Here is an 18,303-nt window from a genome sequence, read left to right on the forward strand (position 1 = left end):
AGTATGTGAGAGGAGTAGGCTGGGCTGAGGGACACTCCCCACCCCCCCCCCACACCCAGTGCACGAATTTCGTGCACCGGGCCCCTAGTTAGATTATAAGCTTCATGAAATCAGGATCTTTGTCCATTTTGTATCAGCCTGTCAGTGGGTACTAAGTATATATTTATTGAATGAATCGATGGATGATTGGATGGGGAAGTGGTGAGAAATGGAGCCAGAGAATCTAGAACAGGTGATTTAAAGAATTTTAATAGAAAGTGATAAAATCAGATTGTATTTGAATAGATCATATAGCTGCAGTGGAGCAAATGGATTGGAGGGATGCCAGAGGAGAAATGAGTAGACTAGTTGGGTAATTCAGGTGAAAAATGGTAATTTAGACAGTGGATGGGGTAGTGATGTTGGAAGAGAGGGGGACAGAGTGAATGTGTTCAGTATATATAAAAGACAAATTTACAACAGGTCTTGGAAAAGGAAATATCAAGGATGGCCCCTAAATATCTGGTTTATGCTACTGTGGGGTATTGCTATTCACTTACGTCAGAAACATAAGCTGATAGGTCCAGATATTTTAGGAGGTATGGAGATCGTAAATTCTATTAGGGGATATATGCAGTTGCCTTTAAGACATTCAGGTGGAGATGTCATTCAAGTAGGCATTTGGATTATAGTGTAGGCACTTGTGGAGCTATGGCAGTAAACAAGCAGACTTGATCTCATAGAAATTTTATTCTAATGGAAGAGAGATACACATTTTTAAAAAGGTAACTATGTCCCCAGTGGTTAGAGCATTGGGTGTGGACTGAAGGGTCACTGGTTTGATTCCTGGTTAACGGCATGTACCTGGGTTGCAGGTTTGATCCCTGGCCCCTGGTCAGGGCACGTGTGGGAGACAACCAGTTGATGTGTCTCACTTTGATGTTTCTCTCTCTCTCTCTCTCTCTCTCTCTCTCTCTCTCTCTCTCTCTCTCTCCCCCCCTCTCCCTCCCTCCCTCCCTCCCTCCCTTCTCTGCTTCCCTCCCTTCTACTCTCTCTGAAAAATCAATGGAAAAAAATCCTCTGGAGAGGGTTAACAAAAAAAATAAAAATAAAAAAGGTAAGGATGTGTGTAAATTAGTTTCCAATAGTGATATGTGCTATTTAGAAAATATTTAAATGGTTTTGAGATAGTAAATGATTCTAGGCTGATTGGAGAAAGACTTCCTTGAGGAGGAACATTAAACTGAAATATAAGTGATAAGGAGGAGCAAACCAAGTAATGATCAGAGGGAAGATCTACACTGAAGGAATTGCCAGTGCAAAGACCTTAAGATGGGAAAGATGCTGGTGTGAGGAGAAAAGAAAAAAGTCCAGTGTTGCAGTAGTAGAGTAGGTAAGGGTAAGAATGGTTCAAGGTTTGGTAAGAGAGGCAGGGGTCAGTGCAGGGCTTTATATTCCAGGGTAAGAAGTTTATGTAAGTGCAGTGGGAAGTGAGGTGATCTAATTTACATTATTTAAAGGTTACTCTGGCTGTTGTAGAGAATGGGTTTTACACCAGGGTCAGAAGTAGTAACAGTGGGTGTTGGTAGTAAGTTAGGGAGAGATGACAGATGGTAAATAAAGCCAGGGCAAAGATGAGATTGTCTACAGTAGTAGTCATCAATTCTGGTTTTACGATTGAAATAATCTGTGAAACTTTTTCAAATAGACTTGCCTGTACCTGCCTCTGGAGATTCTCTTCGGTAGTATAGAGTCACAACATCTTTATTCCTAAAATAGCTTGGTAGTAAATTTGAATTGGTCCACTATGGTTCTTGATCTGTTGAAGTTTTCTCACCTTCTTTTCTCTTTATATTATTTGTGAACTTTAATCAGGCAACATTTAATTTTGCAAATGTAAGAATTTGCAAATCAATGAATGATTTTGTTTGTTTGTTTTTTAAACACATTTTACTGATTCTTTACAGAGAGGAAGGGAAAGGGATAGAGAGTTAGAAACATCGAGAGAGAAACATCAATCAGCTGCCTCCTGCACACTCCCCACTGGGTATGTGCCCGCAACCAAGGTACATGCCCTTGACTGGAATCGAACCTGGGACCCCTGAGTCTGCAGGCCGACACTCCACTGAGCCAAACCGGTTAGGGCTATGAATGATGTTTTTAACATATGGAAAATGTTTTCCCCCAAAACATTGGCTTACCTGTTGCTCTCAAGTGAATGAACATAATAGCATCCTTTGGAACTCTCTAGAACTGTGTTCATATCTAAGTACTTTAATAGTCTTTGTTATTCTGTGTTTGTGTTATATATAAACACCCATAGTTAATTCTTTTAACCTTTCTACTAACTGTTATTAGTTTACTAGAGGCCCGGTGCACGAAATTCATGCACTTGGGGGGGCTCCCTCAGCCCGGCCTATGCCCTCTTGCATTCTGGGACCCCTCGGAGGATGTCCACCTGCTGGCTTAGGCCCGCTCCCTGAGGGATCAGGCCCAAGCTGGCAGTCAGACATCCCTCTGGCAGCCCGGCAGCCATTAGGGGATGTCCACTTGCCAGCAGGGAGCAGACCTAAGCTGTAGTCGGACATCCTTAGTGCTGCTGAGGAGGCAGGAGAGGCTCCCGCCACCACCGCTGTGCTGGCAGCCATCAGCCTGGCTTGTGGCTGAGCAGAGCTGCCCCTGTGGGAGCGCACTAACCACCAGGGGGCAGCTCCTGCATTGAGCATCTGCCCCCTGGTGGTCAGTGTGTGTCATAGCGACCAGTCATTCCCAGTTGTTCTCCTGTTAGGGTCAATTTGCATATTACCCTTTTATTATATAGAATAGAGGCCTGGTGCACGGGTGGGGACTGACTGGGTTGCCCTGAAGGGTGTCCTGGATCAGGGTGGGGGTTCCGCTGGGGTGCCTGGCCAGCCTGGGTAAGGGGCTGATGGCTGTTTGCAGGCTGGTCAAGCCTCTCAGTGGGGACCCTCACCCCATGGGGGTTTGGCCAGCTTGGGTGAGGGGCTGAGGGCCATTTTCAGGCTGCCCACACCCCCTTCAGGGTAGGGGTTCCCCACTGGGGTGCCTGGCCAGCATGGGTGAGTGGCTGATGGCTGTTTTCAGACTGACCAAGCCCCCCAGTGACCGAAACTCCCAGCCTTTCCTTTTTTTTTTTTTTTTATTTGCTCCAGCTCCATGACCATGGTGACTGGAAGCAGATATCTGGGCTTTATTTACCTTCTATAATTGAAACTTTGTTGCCTTGAGAGGAGGCAGCAGCCGGCCGGGAAGCTTGGCTTCTTCCATCATTGGGGCAACCAAGCCTCCTGCTTGCTCCAGCTCAGTGGCTGATGGCCGCCATCTTGGTTGGGTTAATTTGCATATGGTCGCTCTGATTGGCTGGTGGGCGTGGCTTGGGCCATAGCAAAGGTACGGTCAATTTGCATGTTTGGCTATTATTAGGTAAGATTATGCTTTGATTGGTTGAATGGACGACTGGATGACAGGACCCTTAGCATATTAGGCTTTTATTATATAGGATATTAAGAGTGCTAGCTTAATTTGTCTCTCTTGGGACAAATTGATCAGTTAAATAGATAGACCTTGGTTTCTTACTTTGAGGCAGAGCAGAAAAGAGTATCATTTACCCATTGGCATGATTATCACATTTTTCCTGAAATTATTGCTTTTATGCTAGCTTCAAAGTCTTTGAAACTTCAAAAGTATAAGTAGAACCAGTGAGCTTTAGGTGACTTCTAAATCTGCATCTGACTTACCTTACTTTAGATGTCCAAAGAAGCATAATTTAAAAATTTTTATTTAAATAGCCTGGAATATAATTTCTGAATAAATATCGAGTATTTGCTTCATATTAATATGATTGATTTTAATATTTGATATAACATTTGACTTGGACATGACTTTTGCAGTCCATTTATTGAAGCATTTCTATTTATGTATAGATTTTTAAATGACTCATAAGTGTTCTGTTCTTGTATTAGCATGCTGTTAATTCAAGTTATAAATCAATTCTGGGAGTTAGAATAAATGGATTAAAGTAATAAGAATGGTTTAGCTCTATTTGAATACTCATGTATGTATGTTTTTATACATATGTGTATATATGTACTCTCACTGTTAGGCAGACTTTCTTATAATATAGTGTTTTCTTAATTGATTTATATAACCAAATGGTGAATATCCCTCTGTATATTTCTTATATATTTATTTCTTAAAGTATCATTTTATGTTATAAATAATCTCATTCGAGAACCAATATCTTAGTTTTCATATTCAGTTTTTTCAGAGCAAATACAGTGAAATTGGTGGTTCTCTTTGTAAGTATTACAAAAATGTTAGTAATTCTGAATTATAAATAATTATACATTTTGAAAGTTTGATTGAGTGAAATTATTTTTAAGTATAAAATTTTAGATTTAACCTGTTTAAAATTTGTGTGATACCTAGTTTTGGTCCTTTTTGGTTACCAGAAAAGCCTTGTTAAATGTAGTTATTAAAAAGCTAGGAAACAAACAAAAGTAGGTTCTGGTTTCCAAAGCAAAAGAAAAATAGCTGTTTTTATTACAAAATGTTTATATCTCTAGCATTTGAGTATCTTGGAAATTAATTATGTGAAAAAATACATACATAAAGAAAAAAATATATAAGAAAACAAAGTGGATCTTCCAAAAGTTGTATTTGAGGGAGCGAGGTAACTGGTTATAAGATACAGATTCTGAAAGTCATAGTATTATTAGCTACTGACCATGGTTTTTTGGTAATTAGTACTTTGTAATTTCAGTAACTACAGTGACCAAAGCAGAACATATTTTAAGACATTGATTTTTGTATCACATACTTGAAACATTAGCCATACTTATACATATTTTACATATATTACATGATTATTTTTTCTGTACCACTTTTGATGTAGACCAATATTTCAATATGGACATTGACAAATTACTTATGATTTGGCAGAGAGAATCCAAAAATGTCATTGTAGTCATCCTTACAACTTCTTTTCCTTCCACATTTATTAGTAAACACTTCATTTTCTTTGAACTTCAGCTACTTTTCTTCCTTCTTACTCTTTTGAAATTGAAATTATTTATGTCTATTCATACCTTTCTCTTGACTTAGACCAATAGTTTCTTTAGTAGTCTTTAGCAATTGTAAAACATCATTTTGAAGATAGCTAGCTATTTAAGATAATGATTTAAGATAGCTATATAATACCATCTCTAAGGTAGTACATTGCTTCTTAACACAATGGTCGTCTTTTAGGGTGATGTTTTTTTCCTATAAAATTTTTTTCACTATATGATTTTATCTTGATGCCTCTTACAGAAACCAGAATATTTTCTGTTCTCATCTTACCTTCCTAAATGTGTACTCATCTTTCCACCATAAATGTATATACTCACTTAAAAAGAGTCCTAATGATTTGATAATATGATTAATTATGTGTTCATAATTAGAAGACATGATTCTAGTTTTTATTTCTTAAAGACCTCTTAAAAAGTTTAGCTACTCTTTTGTGTTTGTTATTTTAGAGGGAGATTACTTCTGGGAGATAATAATTCAATACAATTTAAGTATTTTATTATATATAGATAAACTTTTTTCAAAGGGGAGTTTTTTGTTATTGTACCAGAGTCCTGAATCTGCAGTTCTGTCCGTTAAAACTGCCTATTTAGGTTAGGACTGCCATTGGGATTTGATTGCAAGCTTTCACCCTTTACTGGGAGAGTGAGGACAATGATTGATACCCTCTGCCCTTCTCCCCCTCAAAGTAGAGGCTTAGCTTTTAATCTGAGAATTTCTTGCTGAAGGTACTAACTTCCTCAGAAATCCCAGTCTTGATGGATAGACTTTTGGTGTTTATAACATCTGGTTTGTATCTTAGAACTGAATGGGTAGTGACCCACTTCACTGCTCCATATTAGATTCAATTCATGTGAACAAATATTCGGTTTACTAAGCTATAGGCAAGCTTTCCAGTGCCTGGACCTTAGATACACTGATCATATCTTCCAGTATTTTAAGAAATGGAGAAGTTAATTAAGCATATTTGAGAAGCATTTTATTTTTCATCATCTTGGAATTTTGGTAATAGTAATTTCAAAATTGTTAGCATCAAAACATAAACACATACTAAAGCATATTTGCCAGTGTTCTGTATTACTTAATGAATGTCCCATTTTGCAATTTTATCATTATTGCTGTTTGTGAACTTCATGAATTTTTCAATTGTAAAGCCTTAACTTTTCTCTCTGTCCCTCTTTTATTAAAAGGCATACCTCTTAACTATCATATTCATCAGAGAATTGAATGTAATGAAATTGATTCTTGCCCTAGTAGGTACATAACACACTTTTGGGAATTAAAATTTTAAATTCCTTATGTTCCATCATCAGGGTTTTTTGTTGTTGTTGTAATTTAACCAGTATCTTCATTTTGAACATTTTATTTAGTAACGTCTTCTACATTTATAACTTTATCTCTTTCTATATGAAATTTCTTAGTCAGTTTCACTGAATTATTTTCTTCTAAAGTGGGATCATTATTTTCCTTCTCTTTGAATCCCTCATGTCAATATATACATTTCATATGTTTGTTCAAAAATGTGCTTTGAGATTTTAATATTAAAACATATACATTGGAACCTCAATGCCACATAATTTATTAATGATTGGAATTCTATTTAAGGTAAGCTGTCCTAGACTTCATCCATCCAAGAGCATTAAAATTCTCATATAACATGTATACCATATTATTTAAAGAGATTATTTAAAGAGTTGTTGGTATGTCTTTGTTATACGAGGTAAGGTAGAGTAGTCAGTGAGAAAGAGCCTAGGGTTAGAAAGTTAGAGGCAGGCTTTTAACCTGCTTCATGTCTGTTTCTTCATCGTTAGGGAGTTACATCTTGATTATCTGTATTTATGGAAAGGATTTGTTACTTCATCTCTGCTTGGTTTAGAAATATATTGTGTGACTTTTCTTTGCACCAGAATTAAAATACTAATTGTTTATCTTCTAAGGTAGTTCATCTGTCTCTGAGCTTACACCAAAGTCAGTGGAGGATGTTGATGTGGTAGCCTTGTAGTTGGCAGGGGAAAACCAACTTAGCATTAATCACTGGTTGTGGATAAGTCTTGAGAGTGGCTAATTGATATGCAGATAATTGAAAGTTGATTATACATGCATATGCCTGTCTTTTAGCTATAGTTGCAGCAGAATGTAATAATGTTTATGAAGGACTTAAATATTGTGTAAAAAGATTCTTTATTAATTAAATGTTGGTGCTGCCACTGCAATATTTGTATATCATCTATGATTACTATCCTTTTTCAGATGACTGTTCATCTGATTACTCCAGGTGCTTTTTACACATTACTTGTTTTGTTGAAACATAATTTTAAAACCACACAAAATATATTAGTTAATTCCCTAGTTAAACTACCATTTACATTTCTCCTGAAGGATATTAATCCAGTTTATTGAACACAAATGTGTTTTACCAGAATAAGAAAATAAGGTAAGGTGATGAGTTAGAATCATTAATTTATTTGCCTGATTCAGATGAGTTTAAGTTGCCCTTATGTATTTATTAATGTATTATGAACATATTATTTGAATGCATTTGCAGAATACAGAATTTAGTGTAAACAAGTGTCCGAGTCATAGTGATTGTTCTAATAATAGTCTACTAGCAAACATTGATTCTGAAAAAATCTTGAAAATAAAGCATCCTAGTTTAAAGTATTAAAGAAATAAAAAGCTTTTCTTTTTAAAAATTTGTTCTTAAATCACCTACTTTGTTAACCTTTTATTGATCTTTTATGCACTTTAAATTAATTACAAATATGCAAACTATTTTTTTCTTTAGTTTGTAGTATCTTCTCTATCACATACCCAGAATACTGATGATTTAAAATGTCTTTAAGTTTAGTTATGGAAATAGTTAAGTTACAACCAACTCTTGATTATGACAGTGGTAGGAGAAATATAGTGGATATTGGGAAAAACAGGTGTATATCAAATTTAATTTTATGAAAATTTTCACAATAGATTTGCTTAAAAATATATAAAAATATAAAATTATGAAATGCTCAACGATTATCAGCTAAGTAGCAACTGGTGAAGATGGTGTAGAAATATATGAGGAGATCAGAGAAAACTAAATGGGGGTTAACAGTTTTCTATTAATAAAGTGTATGTATTATGGAGAGTTGACTATGAGATTAGCTTTGGACAGATGAGTTTGGTATTTTACAAGGTTTATTTAATGTAGTCTATTTACTTCTCTTTAATTAAAAAATTACAGTGTTTAGCTCTAAGTAACAGTTTGTTTTAAATGTAACTGGGAAATAATAGTGTCCTTTTTTCCTTTTTCTTTCATTTTCTTTGTCTCTTTCTCTCCCCCTCTCACTTACTTTTAGGGTATGAGTATTATAGAACAATTAGATCCTGTATCTTTTAGTAATTACTTGAAGAAATACCATAATACTATATGTGGAAGACATCCCATTGGAGTGTTATTAAATGTGAGTATCCTTAAGAAGCCTTGATTTTTAATATTTGAGCCTATGATGTTTTAAAATATCTTCAATTCTTAAGGTACCTTAGTAGCATAGGTTTTCGGTACATATAGTCAATTTTCTTTTAGTACATTTAAGATAATTTGGATTGCCATTGTTTTGGCTACCTGAATAAAGTTATATGTTACTGGAGGACAAGCTGATATTTTCTTTTAAATGCAGAAATTATTTAGAATGCAGACCCATTTTCTCTAGATTCTCAGCCAATTCCAGTATGCTTTTTATAAATATAAACCAAAGTAACCTTTCAACAGATGTTCTTATTGATTTCTTGGTTTTATTTAGTGTCCTAGACTATATAAAAATAAATAGAAGATTTTGCTCTTGAACTTTAGAAATGTGTAAGTTAATAAAGCAAGACAGATGACATGTATATATTTTTCTCTTTACAAGAAAAATAGTAGTAATTCATTTAAGGAATGGAGGTAATAGGTGGAAATCTTTTTTCTAAAATAATGGAACGCTTCACGAATTTGTGTGTCATCCTTGCGCAGGGGCCATGTTAATTAATCTTCTCTGTATTGTTCTAATGTTAGTGTCCGGGCTGCCGAAGTGAGCACCAGAAGTCTTGGGTAGCTGGAGTTTTGAAAGAGAGAATAACTTTAATATTTTCCCTAATAAATAAAACAGTATGGATTTTCTGAAATAAAATGCAAGACTTTTTAAGAAAGAAGGGAGTGTATACTCAGGAATGGGAGGAGGAGGAAGTAATAATAGGCTCAATTAAAGTAAAAATCCTGGTATACCTCTTGAAACTTAATTTATATACATTTTAACCTTAGCCAGAATCAGACAAAGAAAAGACTGCAACAATTCAAGATAGTAGAGTAGCTAAGATTTGGTTTAGAGAAAAGAGAGAAAGATGCTATGAATTAATTTGCTTTTGTTTTTAAGTGGTCTTATCAAAGAAGTACTTTGATAGAATTAAATTAGGAATTATCATTTATTCCTATTTAACATGAGTTGAAGAGAAATTAAAGAAACAAGTGACGAGTGAAAGAGATCTAGGCACCAGCTGTGAAGTGGGCCAAGTTAAGCCACCAACGCATTCAAAGAGTGCTAATCACATCTTTCTTTTTTTAGGCTATTACAGAGCTCCAGAAGAATGGAATGAATATGAGCTTTTCCTTTTTGAATTATGCTCAGTCAAGCCAGTGCAGAAACTGGCAAGACAGTTCAGTGAGTTACGCTGCTGGAGCACTCACGGTCCACTGACGCTCTGAATCCTCAGGGATGCCACCTGCACATACTCATACTCTGTTCGGGGTCCCAGCCTAGCCCTTACCAAGACCCAGATCCTGGTTTGGGGGGATTCTGAAACCTCAAACAAATAGAACTTTCTTCTCTTCTTTTCTAGTAGGTGTAGTCCTTCCTTAATTTCAACTCATTAAAAAATGCTTTATAGTTTAGGGCAGTGGAAGGAAGGCTGGCATCAAATATTTTGATCAAAGAAGATGGCAATGTAATGGCCCAGTTGTGGCAGTGTTTTGAAAGTAACTTGTAAAGCATTTACCATATTCTAAATTTGCACTCTTTGCAGACTTGTGCACATATATTCCGCTTTCAGAATAGTTTTGCAAATTGTACACAGACAAAAAAGGTGGAAGCTTTTTAATAAAGAAATTGCATTTATAAATGATCTGTATTAGAATATAATAATTCTCCAGTTATAGTCAATTACTACCCGTGTTGTACAACAGATACCTTCTATTTTAGTTGCTAATAAAGGGCTACACAACTCAAAATAGTCTGATTTAAACTTATTGCTCTGTGGTATATATGAAAATTGTTTTTTATTAATTCATCTCAATTTTTATGTTAAAAGTGGTAAACTTCAGTTCTTATATAAAAATATGTTAGGATGTATTTTATATTTTGCATATATATGTGATTTTTTTATCACAGATATTAGAATCATATTTTAAAGCTAGCTTTTTAAATTACATAGTTTTTTTTTGTGTGTGACATCACTTTGTGTCATTACTATATTGTATATTCAAGATTGATAAAAGAACATAGATGTGGTCCTTTCCTCTAAAGATAGTGTTTGATAGGCAGTAGTCTGCAAATGAGGAAACATTGAAGAGTATTCTTAAGAGTTTTTTAAATCATTGCAGACCATAGACTGCTGCTATGCTTTTTAAGTGCTTTAAGCACTTTGACTTGAATTTTTAGCAAGACATCATTAACAATAACAACAAAAAGCCACTGGATTTTTTTATAGTTCTAAAATATTTTTTCATGACTTTTGGTGCGGCTCTTCCAACTAAAATAATGGTATGGTGTTGTATTTCTTCCTTTAGCATAGACCAATTCTAATCACATTGGAAAAAAAATGTATTCAGTTAGGTAATTATTGGCCACCATGCATGTACTAGATTATACCTATTTTAATCTAACAGTGGGTATCTTCATTACATTGGGGAACATTTATATCTTCAATGATATACCAGAATAGCACAATTTTTAGATGCCTTGCACCAATTTTATTTAAAAATTGCATTTCTTATTTACTAAATATCAACTTTCTATACACAAAAATTGAGATAAAATAATGCTGCTTTTGGATTCAAAATTTCCCACCTAAACATATGTGGAAATTATACTCTAACATATTACTGATTTATTTCCCATAATTTAGATACATTTTTAAGTGCTATAAATATTTATTCCTTATTTACTATATAGAATGTAAAATTTTCAAAATTGACTATGGAATGAATTTTTAATGTTTTCTGAGTATAAAACTAATACATGACTTATGGAAAATTTAGAAAATACTGAAAAGTATAAAGAAGAGAAAAAATTGTCTGCAATTTCACTATCCAGAGATAATACTATTAATTTTTTTGTATTTTCTTTGTCTTTGTCTATGCTATTTATATGTATGAGTGTGTACATGTGATTGTGTGTGTGCATAATAACAATATTGAGATTATACTGACCATATAGTTGTATCCTACTTTTATAACTTAAGATTATAAGTCCTTCCCCATATCTTTAAAAATGTGATTTTTAAAAAATGACTGCCTAATATTCTGTTATATGAATATACCATAATTGAACCCATTCTCTCCTTGAATATTAGATTGTTTCTAATATGTCAAGATTATAAATAATAGCAGATGTACATCTTTGTATGTGAAATTTGAACTCTGTATTAGACTAGTTCTTTAGGGTATATTCATGGAAATGGGATAATTGGTTTAGATGCTGAGAACTTTTTAGGCTCTTTAAAATATGATCAAATTACCCTTCAGAAAGTTTGTGCCAAATTAGCAATATAGGAATACTCATACTGCTCTTCTTGACTATTGATTTTTATTTTTTAAATCTTTGACAATTTGTTAAGCAAATATTTGTTCTTTTGATCATTCTAATTAATGAATGGCTTTACAATGAATCAGTTTTTTCCTTCTGTAATGTTATAGTTGATTGTTTAATAAAAAACACAAGAGGGTTGCTAGGTTGAGTGGGCAGTAGCCTTATTAGTATGTTTACTGTACATTTAAAACTCTAGAATATTTCAACATCATCCCTTCCCTAGAATATGAGCTTGTCTTTCATGCTCAGTCATTAACTAGCAAGAGTCCCAAGCTGATAGTTGAGTGTTGGGTTCTAGCTCTCCCTCTGCTACCAATTAATTCTCTCACCATAGATATTTCATGTTGTATCAGAACTTTCTCACCTGTAAAACGTGGAAGTAATCTCTTAAGCACTTTCCAGTTTCAAAATACTTTAATGTGATTTTACTCTTTAGAGATTCTGGTGTCACATATGTTTAAAGCTACATGATTGAATTAGATTAGAAGTATTATTTTTTTCTTCTAACTCTACATACATGAAAATGAAAGTCATTTTTAATAGAAAAGGAAAATTAATATGTATTATTTAATGTGGTTAAGATTACCTAAATTGTTGAACTTAAGCTTTTCTACTTTAAGTGCCTTTAGCAGTGTTTTGTATTTGCAAATCTAAAATGTAAATGAAATTGTTATGTAGTTTTATATAGTTTCTTCTTTATTTTTACTTTGAGTTATTTGCAACTTTTTTTTTAAACCTTAGATTACACAGAGCAGTATATTCATGGATTCTTCACTATTTCACTAGTGAGTTCTTGAGAAATGTATGTTAAAGATTAGCTCAGTGAGCAGGTAAGTAAATTCTTCATTTTGGGTGGGCAACAAGTCTTTATACAGAGTAGGATAAAGGACTATTCAGATAGTCCAGTGTTTATATTTAGATATTTTAATATGAATGGTACAGGCACCCGGAGTTGATTAATGGTTATAGTTGATTAATGGTTATTGTTGTAGGTCTCAAAAATTTTCTTTGGTAGCAAATAGTTCATTACCCTAGAGTAGAGGTTGGCAAATGCTTTTGGTAAAGGGTTACATAGTAAATATTTTGGTTTTGCAGGCCAAATGATCTCTGTTTTATTTATTTACCTTTGTTATTGTAGTACAAAAGCAGCCACAGACAATGTGTTCCACTAAACCCAAAAGACACTGAGCTGGATTTGGTCCATGGCTGGTAGTTTGCTGTCCCCTGCCCTAGATGGCGTAGTTCACTTGCAGTTCAAATTATTGGCTAGTAATTTAAACTGCAACAAATGGTTGTATCATCCCAACCCTCTCTTAATTTGATGTAGTTTAGTTTGCTGTATTTGAGTGTTTTTTAGGATTATAAAGGTAAGTGGGAAGTGGGTAAGGGAAAATAGGAACTTGTGTTAAAAACACTTTGAAGCCCTTTTATTTGCTGGAGCCCACTGGAGCTTTGCTTAGCTGCCATAAATTGTGTCATGAGTGGGGGTTGTGATTGGTTGTTGCAAATTATATAAATTTTTCCAAGCACTTAACTACCTAGATGGTAGTAAAGAATGGATTAAAAAACAAAAAAGAATGGATCAGATGGACCTTTTTACCTGAGTATTTTAGGACACTAGACCAATAATTTAAGAGAGATTGTGAAATGTGAGACTTTGTTTTTGCCATGTAAAGACTTCTGTCACCATCACTTTACACCTTTCCCTTTCCCCAATATTTAGGAAGGACGTAAACTCAGAATTAAAGTTATTTAACCTGAAAAATTTTAAGTCGATGGAAGAATTATTACACTGTTCTTTTCTCATTTACTCTAGATCACTGAAAACTTCAAGTATCAGTCCATAGATTGGCAGTTGGGAAGTGCGGTGATATAATTGCTGAGAGACCTAATATAGTTATAAAACTATTACTGATTCAGAGATGTAATAAACCAAATGTACTCTGATATTTAGACTAAAACGTTTACATTATTTGTTAAATTGTATGTGCCACATGTTTAGAGGGACATTATGAGGAGTTAAATGTTCACAGGGAGGCAACCAGAATGCAAAAGGCCTGAGTGGTGTGGTAAGTGGGATGCAGTCCAGGAAATTGGCGATGTTTATTTTGGAGAAGATTTGAGTGACTGCCATATGTAAGAAGGAATAGGATTACTCTGTGTTGTTATTGATGGAAAAATTAATTGTAAGAAATGAAAGTTTCTGGTTCCGTATTTAATGTTCCTTATGCGGATTTCTAAATGAAAAGTGGCTGGCTTTGTCCTCATAAAATCATTGGAAGTATTCAAACAAAAGCTAGATCGGGGTTCTGAAGTAGAATCCCTGCACTCGGCATCAGCATCACCTGGGTATATTGTGGGATAGATCTAAAATTATGGGTCACCACGCTGAAAAAAGCTAATAGAATTAATACAAATAAAATGAAACATTTTTCATTTGTATAAAACTCTTAAGGGAAGTCATTTTTAAGTAAAAATTGATTTTGATAATTTAACACTAACTTTTAACACATATAACTTGATAAGATGATAATTATTAGTGGTGGAACATTGGACACTTAGGATAATTAACATACTTTTGTTTAGTTCCAACATTTAAATATAAGGTAGAGTTCTGCCATTTACTAAAATAATTTAAGTGGTCTTTGAATAAATGACCTATCTTTATTAAACACAGATGCTTTTTGAATCTAAAACAGCCATATCATTAGCAGAAAAAAAAGGGTATTGAGGGAGCTTGCTCTTTTTTATACCTATTAATGTCAAAATGGTAGGGGAATGAGCAGCAGCTGGTGGATAACTTTCTCTACGCTCTTCCTCTCCTCCTACCTGCAAATAGAGTTGCATGGCATGTCACAGTGTCATCATTTGGTAAAGTTGCCCTCGAGCAATGCTGGCATCTGGGACCTCTGCCTTTTGATAGTCATTCTTGCGGATGGATTTAGTTGGCCTATCATGAGTTAGACTCTATCATTGATTGACAGAGTCTGCTTGTTGGGTACTATGTGAAGAATTTTAGGGTTTTAGGCCTGACATTTGTCCAAGGGTTCTACAGTGATCCCAGAGTGGTTTGTACCCACATTTATTCTGTGTGTGTGTGTGTGTGTGTGTGTGTTTAATTCTAACGTAAAGTTTTGGCCAATCATCCTATAAAAACAATGGAAAAAAATTAAATGCCAGTTCTCCTGATTTTGAAAGCCATAATGTAATGCAATTGGTTTTTCATATAAATTGTAAATTATGTTCAAATACATATTTTATACTGTAAAGTAAGGTTTGTAACTTTACTAGATATACTAGCCATATTTTTTCTGTCCTAATATTAAACCTAATATTAAAACCAAAGAGAATATAAATACCATTATTGAGAAGCTATTGAAAGCCAAGTGTTTTAGACTATGACTATGACTGAGGTTCTGGTCTTTAAATCTGTCAATGTAAACTTTGGAAAATATTTTAGTTTTCCTGACGATGATATTCTCTGAATTACTTACTGAATGTGATGTTATATACATTTAAGTAAAAAGTATTGAAAAGATAAAAACTAAAAAACTAGAATGATATGACACTGAGTTGTATGAATTTTTAAAAATTAAATATTTAGACTGTTGAACTAGATCTAATAAAAGTATTTTTAACTTAACAATTTTATAAATGGAAAATTTTCTCTTTTTTCCATTTAAAATTTACCCTTTTGAATCTAACACATAATAGATATTTAGTTGGTGTTCAATTTTGATGAATTTTAAAGAAGGAGAACAAAAAGCCATCTTTATATGGAGTGTTTTCTAAAGGACAGGAAAATATAAACCTTTTTTTAAAAATTTTTTATTGATTAAGTTATTACATATGTGTCCTTATCCCCATGCTAATAAACCTTTTAATTGGAAACACTTTTTAAAATATATATATATTGGACAGGAAAATATAAACCTTTTTTTTAAAATTTTTTTATTGATTAAGTTATTACATATGTGTCCTTATCCCCATGTTAATAAACCTTTTAATCGGAAACACTTTTTAAAAAAATATATATTTTATTGATTTTTTAGAGAGAGGAAGGGAGAGGGATAGAGAGTTAGAAACATCGATGAGAGAGCAACATCAGTCAGTTGCCTCCTGAACACCCTCTACTGGGGATGTGCCCACAACCAAGGTACATGCCCTTGACTGGAATCGAACCTGGGACCCTTCCCTTCAGTCCGCAGGCTGATGCTCTATCCACTGAGCCAAACCAGTTAGGGCTGGAAACACTTTTTAATTGGCTCCCCCATTTTCAATGTTTAATTGTGGAAACCAAGTTTCTTACTAATTTAAAAAGATGGTAGAATTTAATATACCTATGTTCTTTGTAATGCCAAAGGAAATGAATGGTAATGTAAGTGATCTAGTAATTTGAAACCATTGGCCCATGATTCTTAGCTCATATTTTGCAATATCCTATGGTGTTTACTGTTATTTAAAAATAATTAAATTAGATGTCCTTTTTGCTGCTTGCCCTGTGACATGTCCAGCCAAATCCCAAGTGGAGAGATGCTAGGGAGCGCTAGGAACGTTGCACTAGAATCCATTTTCAGCTTTGCCAGGGAGTTGCTACTGAGTTGCTGAAATAAGTCACTGCTGTTTTCTAGTGAGTTAATGTCTTTATTTATATGGGTTTGAATTGAATACTGTGACTCCTAAGGACCTTTTACCTTTGATATTTTATGACCATAATAAAAATATCTTACTATTTATTACATTGTACTTTTTTTTTAATACATTGTACTTTTAAAATGTTTCACAACTTTTTCTTTCCTCGTAATTTAAACAATAAGTAAGCTAGACATTATTATCATCTTACTTTTACTGATGGAGAACTTAGGCCCATACAAATAACATGACTTATGTAAGTTCACATGGCTAGTTAGTATTAGAGCTAGGACAAGAATTTAGCTCCTCTAATTTTCAGTCCTGTGTATTACAAATACTATATGCCATATTATTATTCTGTGTTTTATTTTTGGTGCTGGCTTTTTGAGGTACCATATTGAATTGAATAGTAAAAGGGTTTTGCAACTTCAATAAAAATGGGAATCATTCATGTAAATGTCTATTTTGATTAATTCAGACAAAAATAGATTTCTTTTGGTTTGTTGAAATACTAATGATTCTACAGACTTCCATTTTCTTTGCTGGGGTGTTTACTTTTAGACCTTACAATTCTGTTCTATGGCTTGCATCATTAAAATGCACTGCTGCTTTGTGATGAAACAGTGAGAAAAATGAAATTTAAGTTATTTGGTCTGTGAGGCTTACTAATGGTGAGACTTTGCAGCAGGTACTTGACTCACCATTCTTGTGCATGCATAAAGTATGCTGCAAGCACCCGCGGCTTTGCTCTGGATGTTCTCGTCTGCACACAGGGCAGAGTGGAAGTGCTAGGAAGATAATCCACTGGAGCCAGCCATCAGCCAGTGATGGATGGGAGCGTTGGAGGATAATAATTGCAGCTTTCTTGCCCTACTGGTAATACTCTGAGGCCTGTTTCCCATGGTCTCCTGGGGTTTCCAGTGGGACTGGACCTCATTGCTCACAGCAGGAAAATTTTAAATGTGTTTTAAAAAAATTTTCTGCCTCTTTTCTGTCTCCTTCCCATTCTTTATTAACCTTTCCTGGAATTACCTCCCAAATGAGCTTTTTATCTTTGAGTCTGTTTCTGGGACAAACTAAACCACATTTGATTTGGGAAATAAGTGATTACTTAGTATGCTTATTAGATATGAAAGATTTTTTTTTTAAAGAATAATTTTGGATGAGTTCTAAAACAAGTATTTTAATCTGACTATTTTAATTTGTCTTGTAATTGCATCCATGTTAAATTTAATTTTCTTAGCTCCATTTCATAACAAAGGAAAGATTTAAGGCCAAAAATCTAAAGTAAAAATGCAAGGTAAATATATGGAAATCTTCCTATCTTATCTATTTGTCTTCTACAAAAGTTTTTGGCTGATTATCCAAATGAGTTAAGAAGGACACAATGGGGACTAAAGACTTTTTCCGCAAGAAAACACATAGATAGAAACACAAAATTGTGCAGGTGGTTTCTAACTTTCAGATGGTTTTGTACATCCAGAAAGTTTTCCAGGTAAAGAATTCCTACCCTGCGTGCCCAAAACCATCTGAAATGGCCCAAGTAAAGCACTTGAAAGTGTTCTGTGTGGTCTAACTTGTGTGTCTGAGACAAAGCCTCCAGTCTATAGCTTCCATCTTTTTGCAAAGACACACAGAGTATCTGAAAGTGCCCCTCCACTTGTAGGCTCCTGAAATGAGGAAATAAAACTGTGAGTAGAGAAAGCATCAGAGGAAAACTTCTCCATAGGCTTGCTTGTTCAGTTCTTACTAATTAGCCAGCTGCAGTTAAAAGATTTATTTT

The 18,303-nt window shown here is 34.2% G+C and overlaps 1 protein-coding gene and 1 non-coding gene across 13 annotated transcripts in view; one reads left to right on the forward strand and one right to left on the reverse strand.

The window, feature by feature from the left end:
* Window positions 1–16,624, forward strand: part of MEMO1 (mediator of cell motility 1) — a 91,162-nt gene extending 74,538 nt beyond the window's left edge. For 9 of the 12 annotated variants that reach the window (XM_059660208.1, XM_059660203.1, XM_059660206.1 and 6 more), the window contains 2 exons: window positions 8,406–8,510; window positions 9,648–16,624. In XM_059660208.1, the coding sequence (XP_059516191.1) occupies window positions 8,406–8,510; window positions 9,648–9,779 (237 nt within the window). In that variant the 3' untranslated portion in view covers window positions 9,780–16,624. Of the gene's footprint in view, window positions 1–4,258; window positions 4,299–8,405; window positions 8,511–9,647 lie in introns of those variants that run through there. The other 3 variants (XR_009448014.1, XR_009448012.1, XR_009448013.1) reach the window with 3 other exon arrangements.
* On the reverse strand, window positions 9,014–9,124 carry LOC132213975 (U6 spliceosomal RNA). The gene has a single exon (XR_009448089.1). It is a non-coding gene; the product is annotated as a U6 spliceosomal RNA (small nuclear RNA).
* Window positions 16,625–18,303: the final 1,679 nt, after the last annotated feature.

This window comes from Myotis daubentonii, chromosome 12 (assembly GCF_963259705.1).
Source record: "Myotis daubentonii chromosome 12, mMyoDau2.1, whole genome shotgun sequence".
NCBI classification, from domain to species: Eukaryota; Metazoa; Chordata; class Mammalia; order Chiroptera; family Vespertilionidae; genus Myotis; species Myotis daubentonii.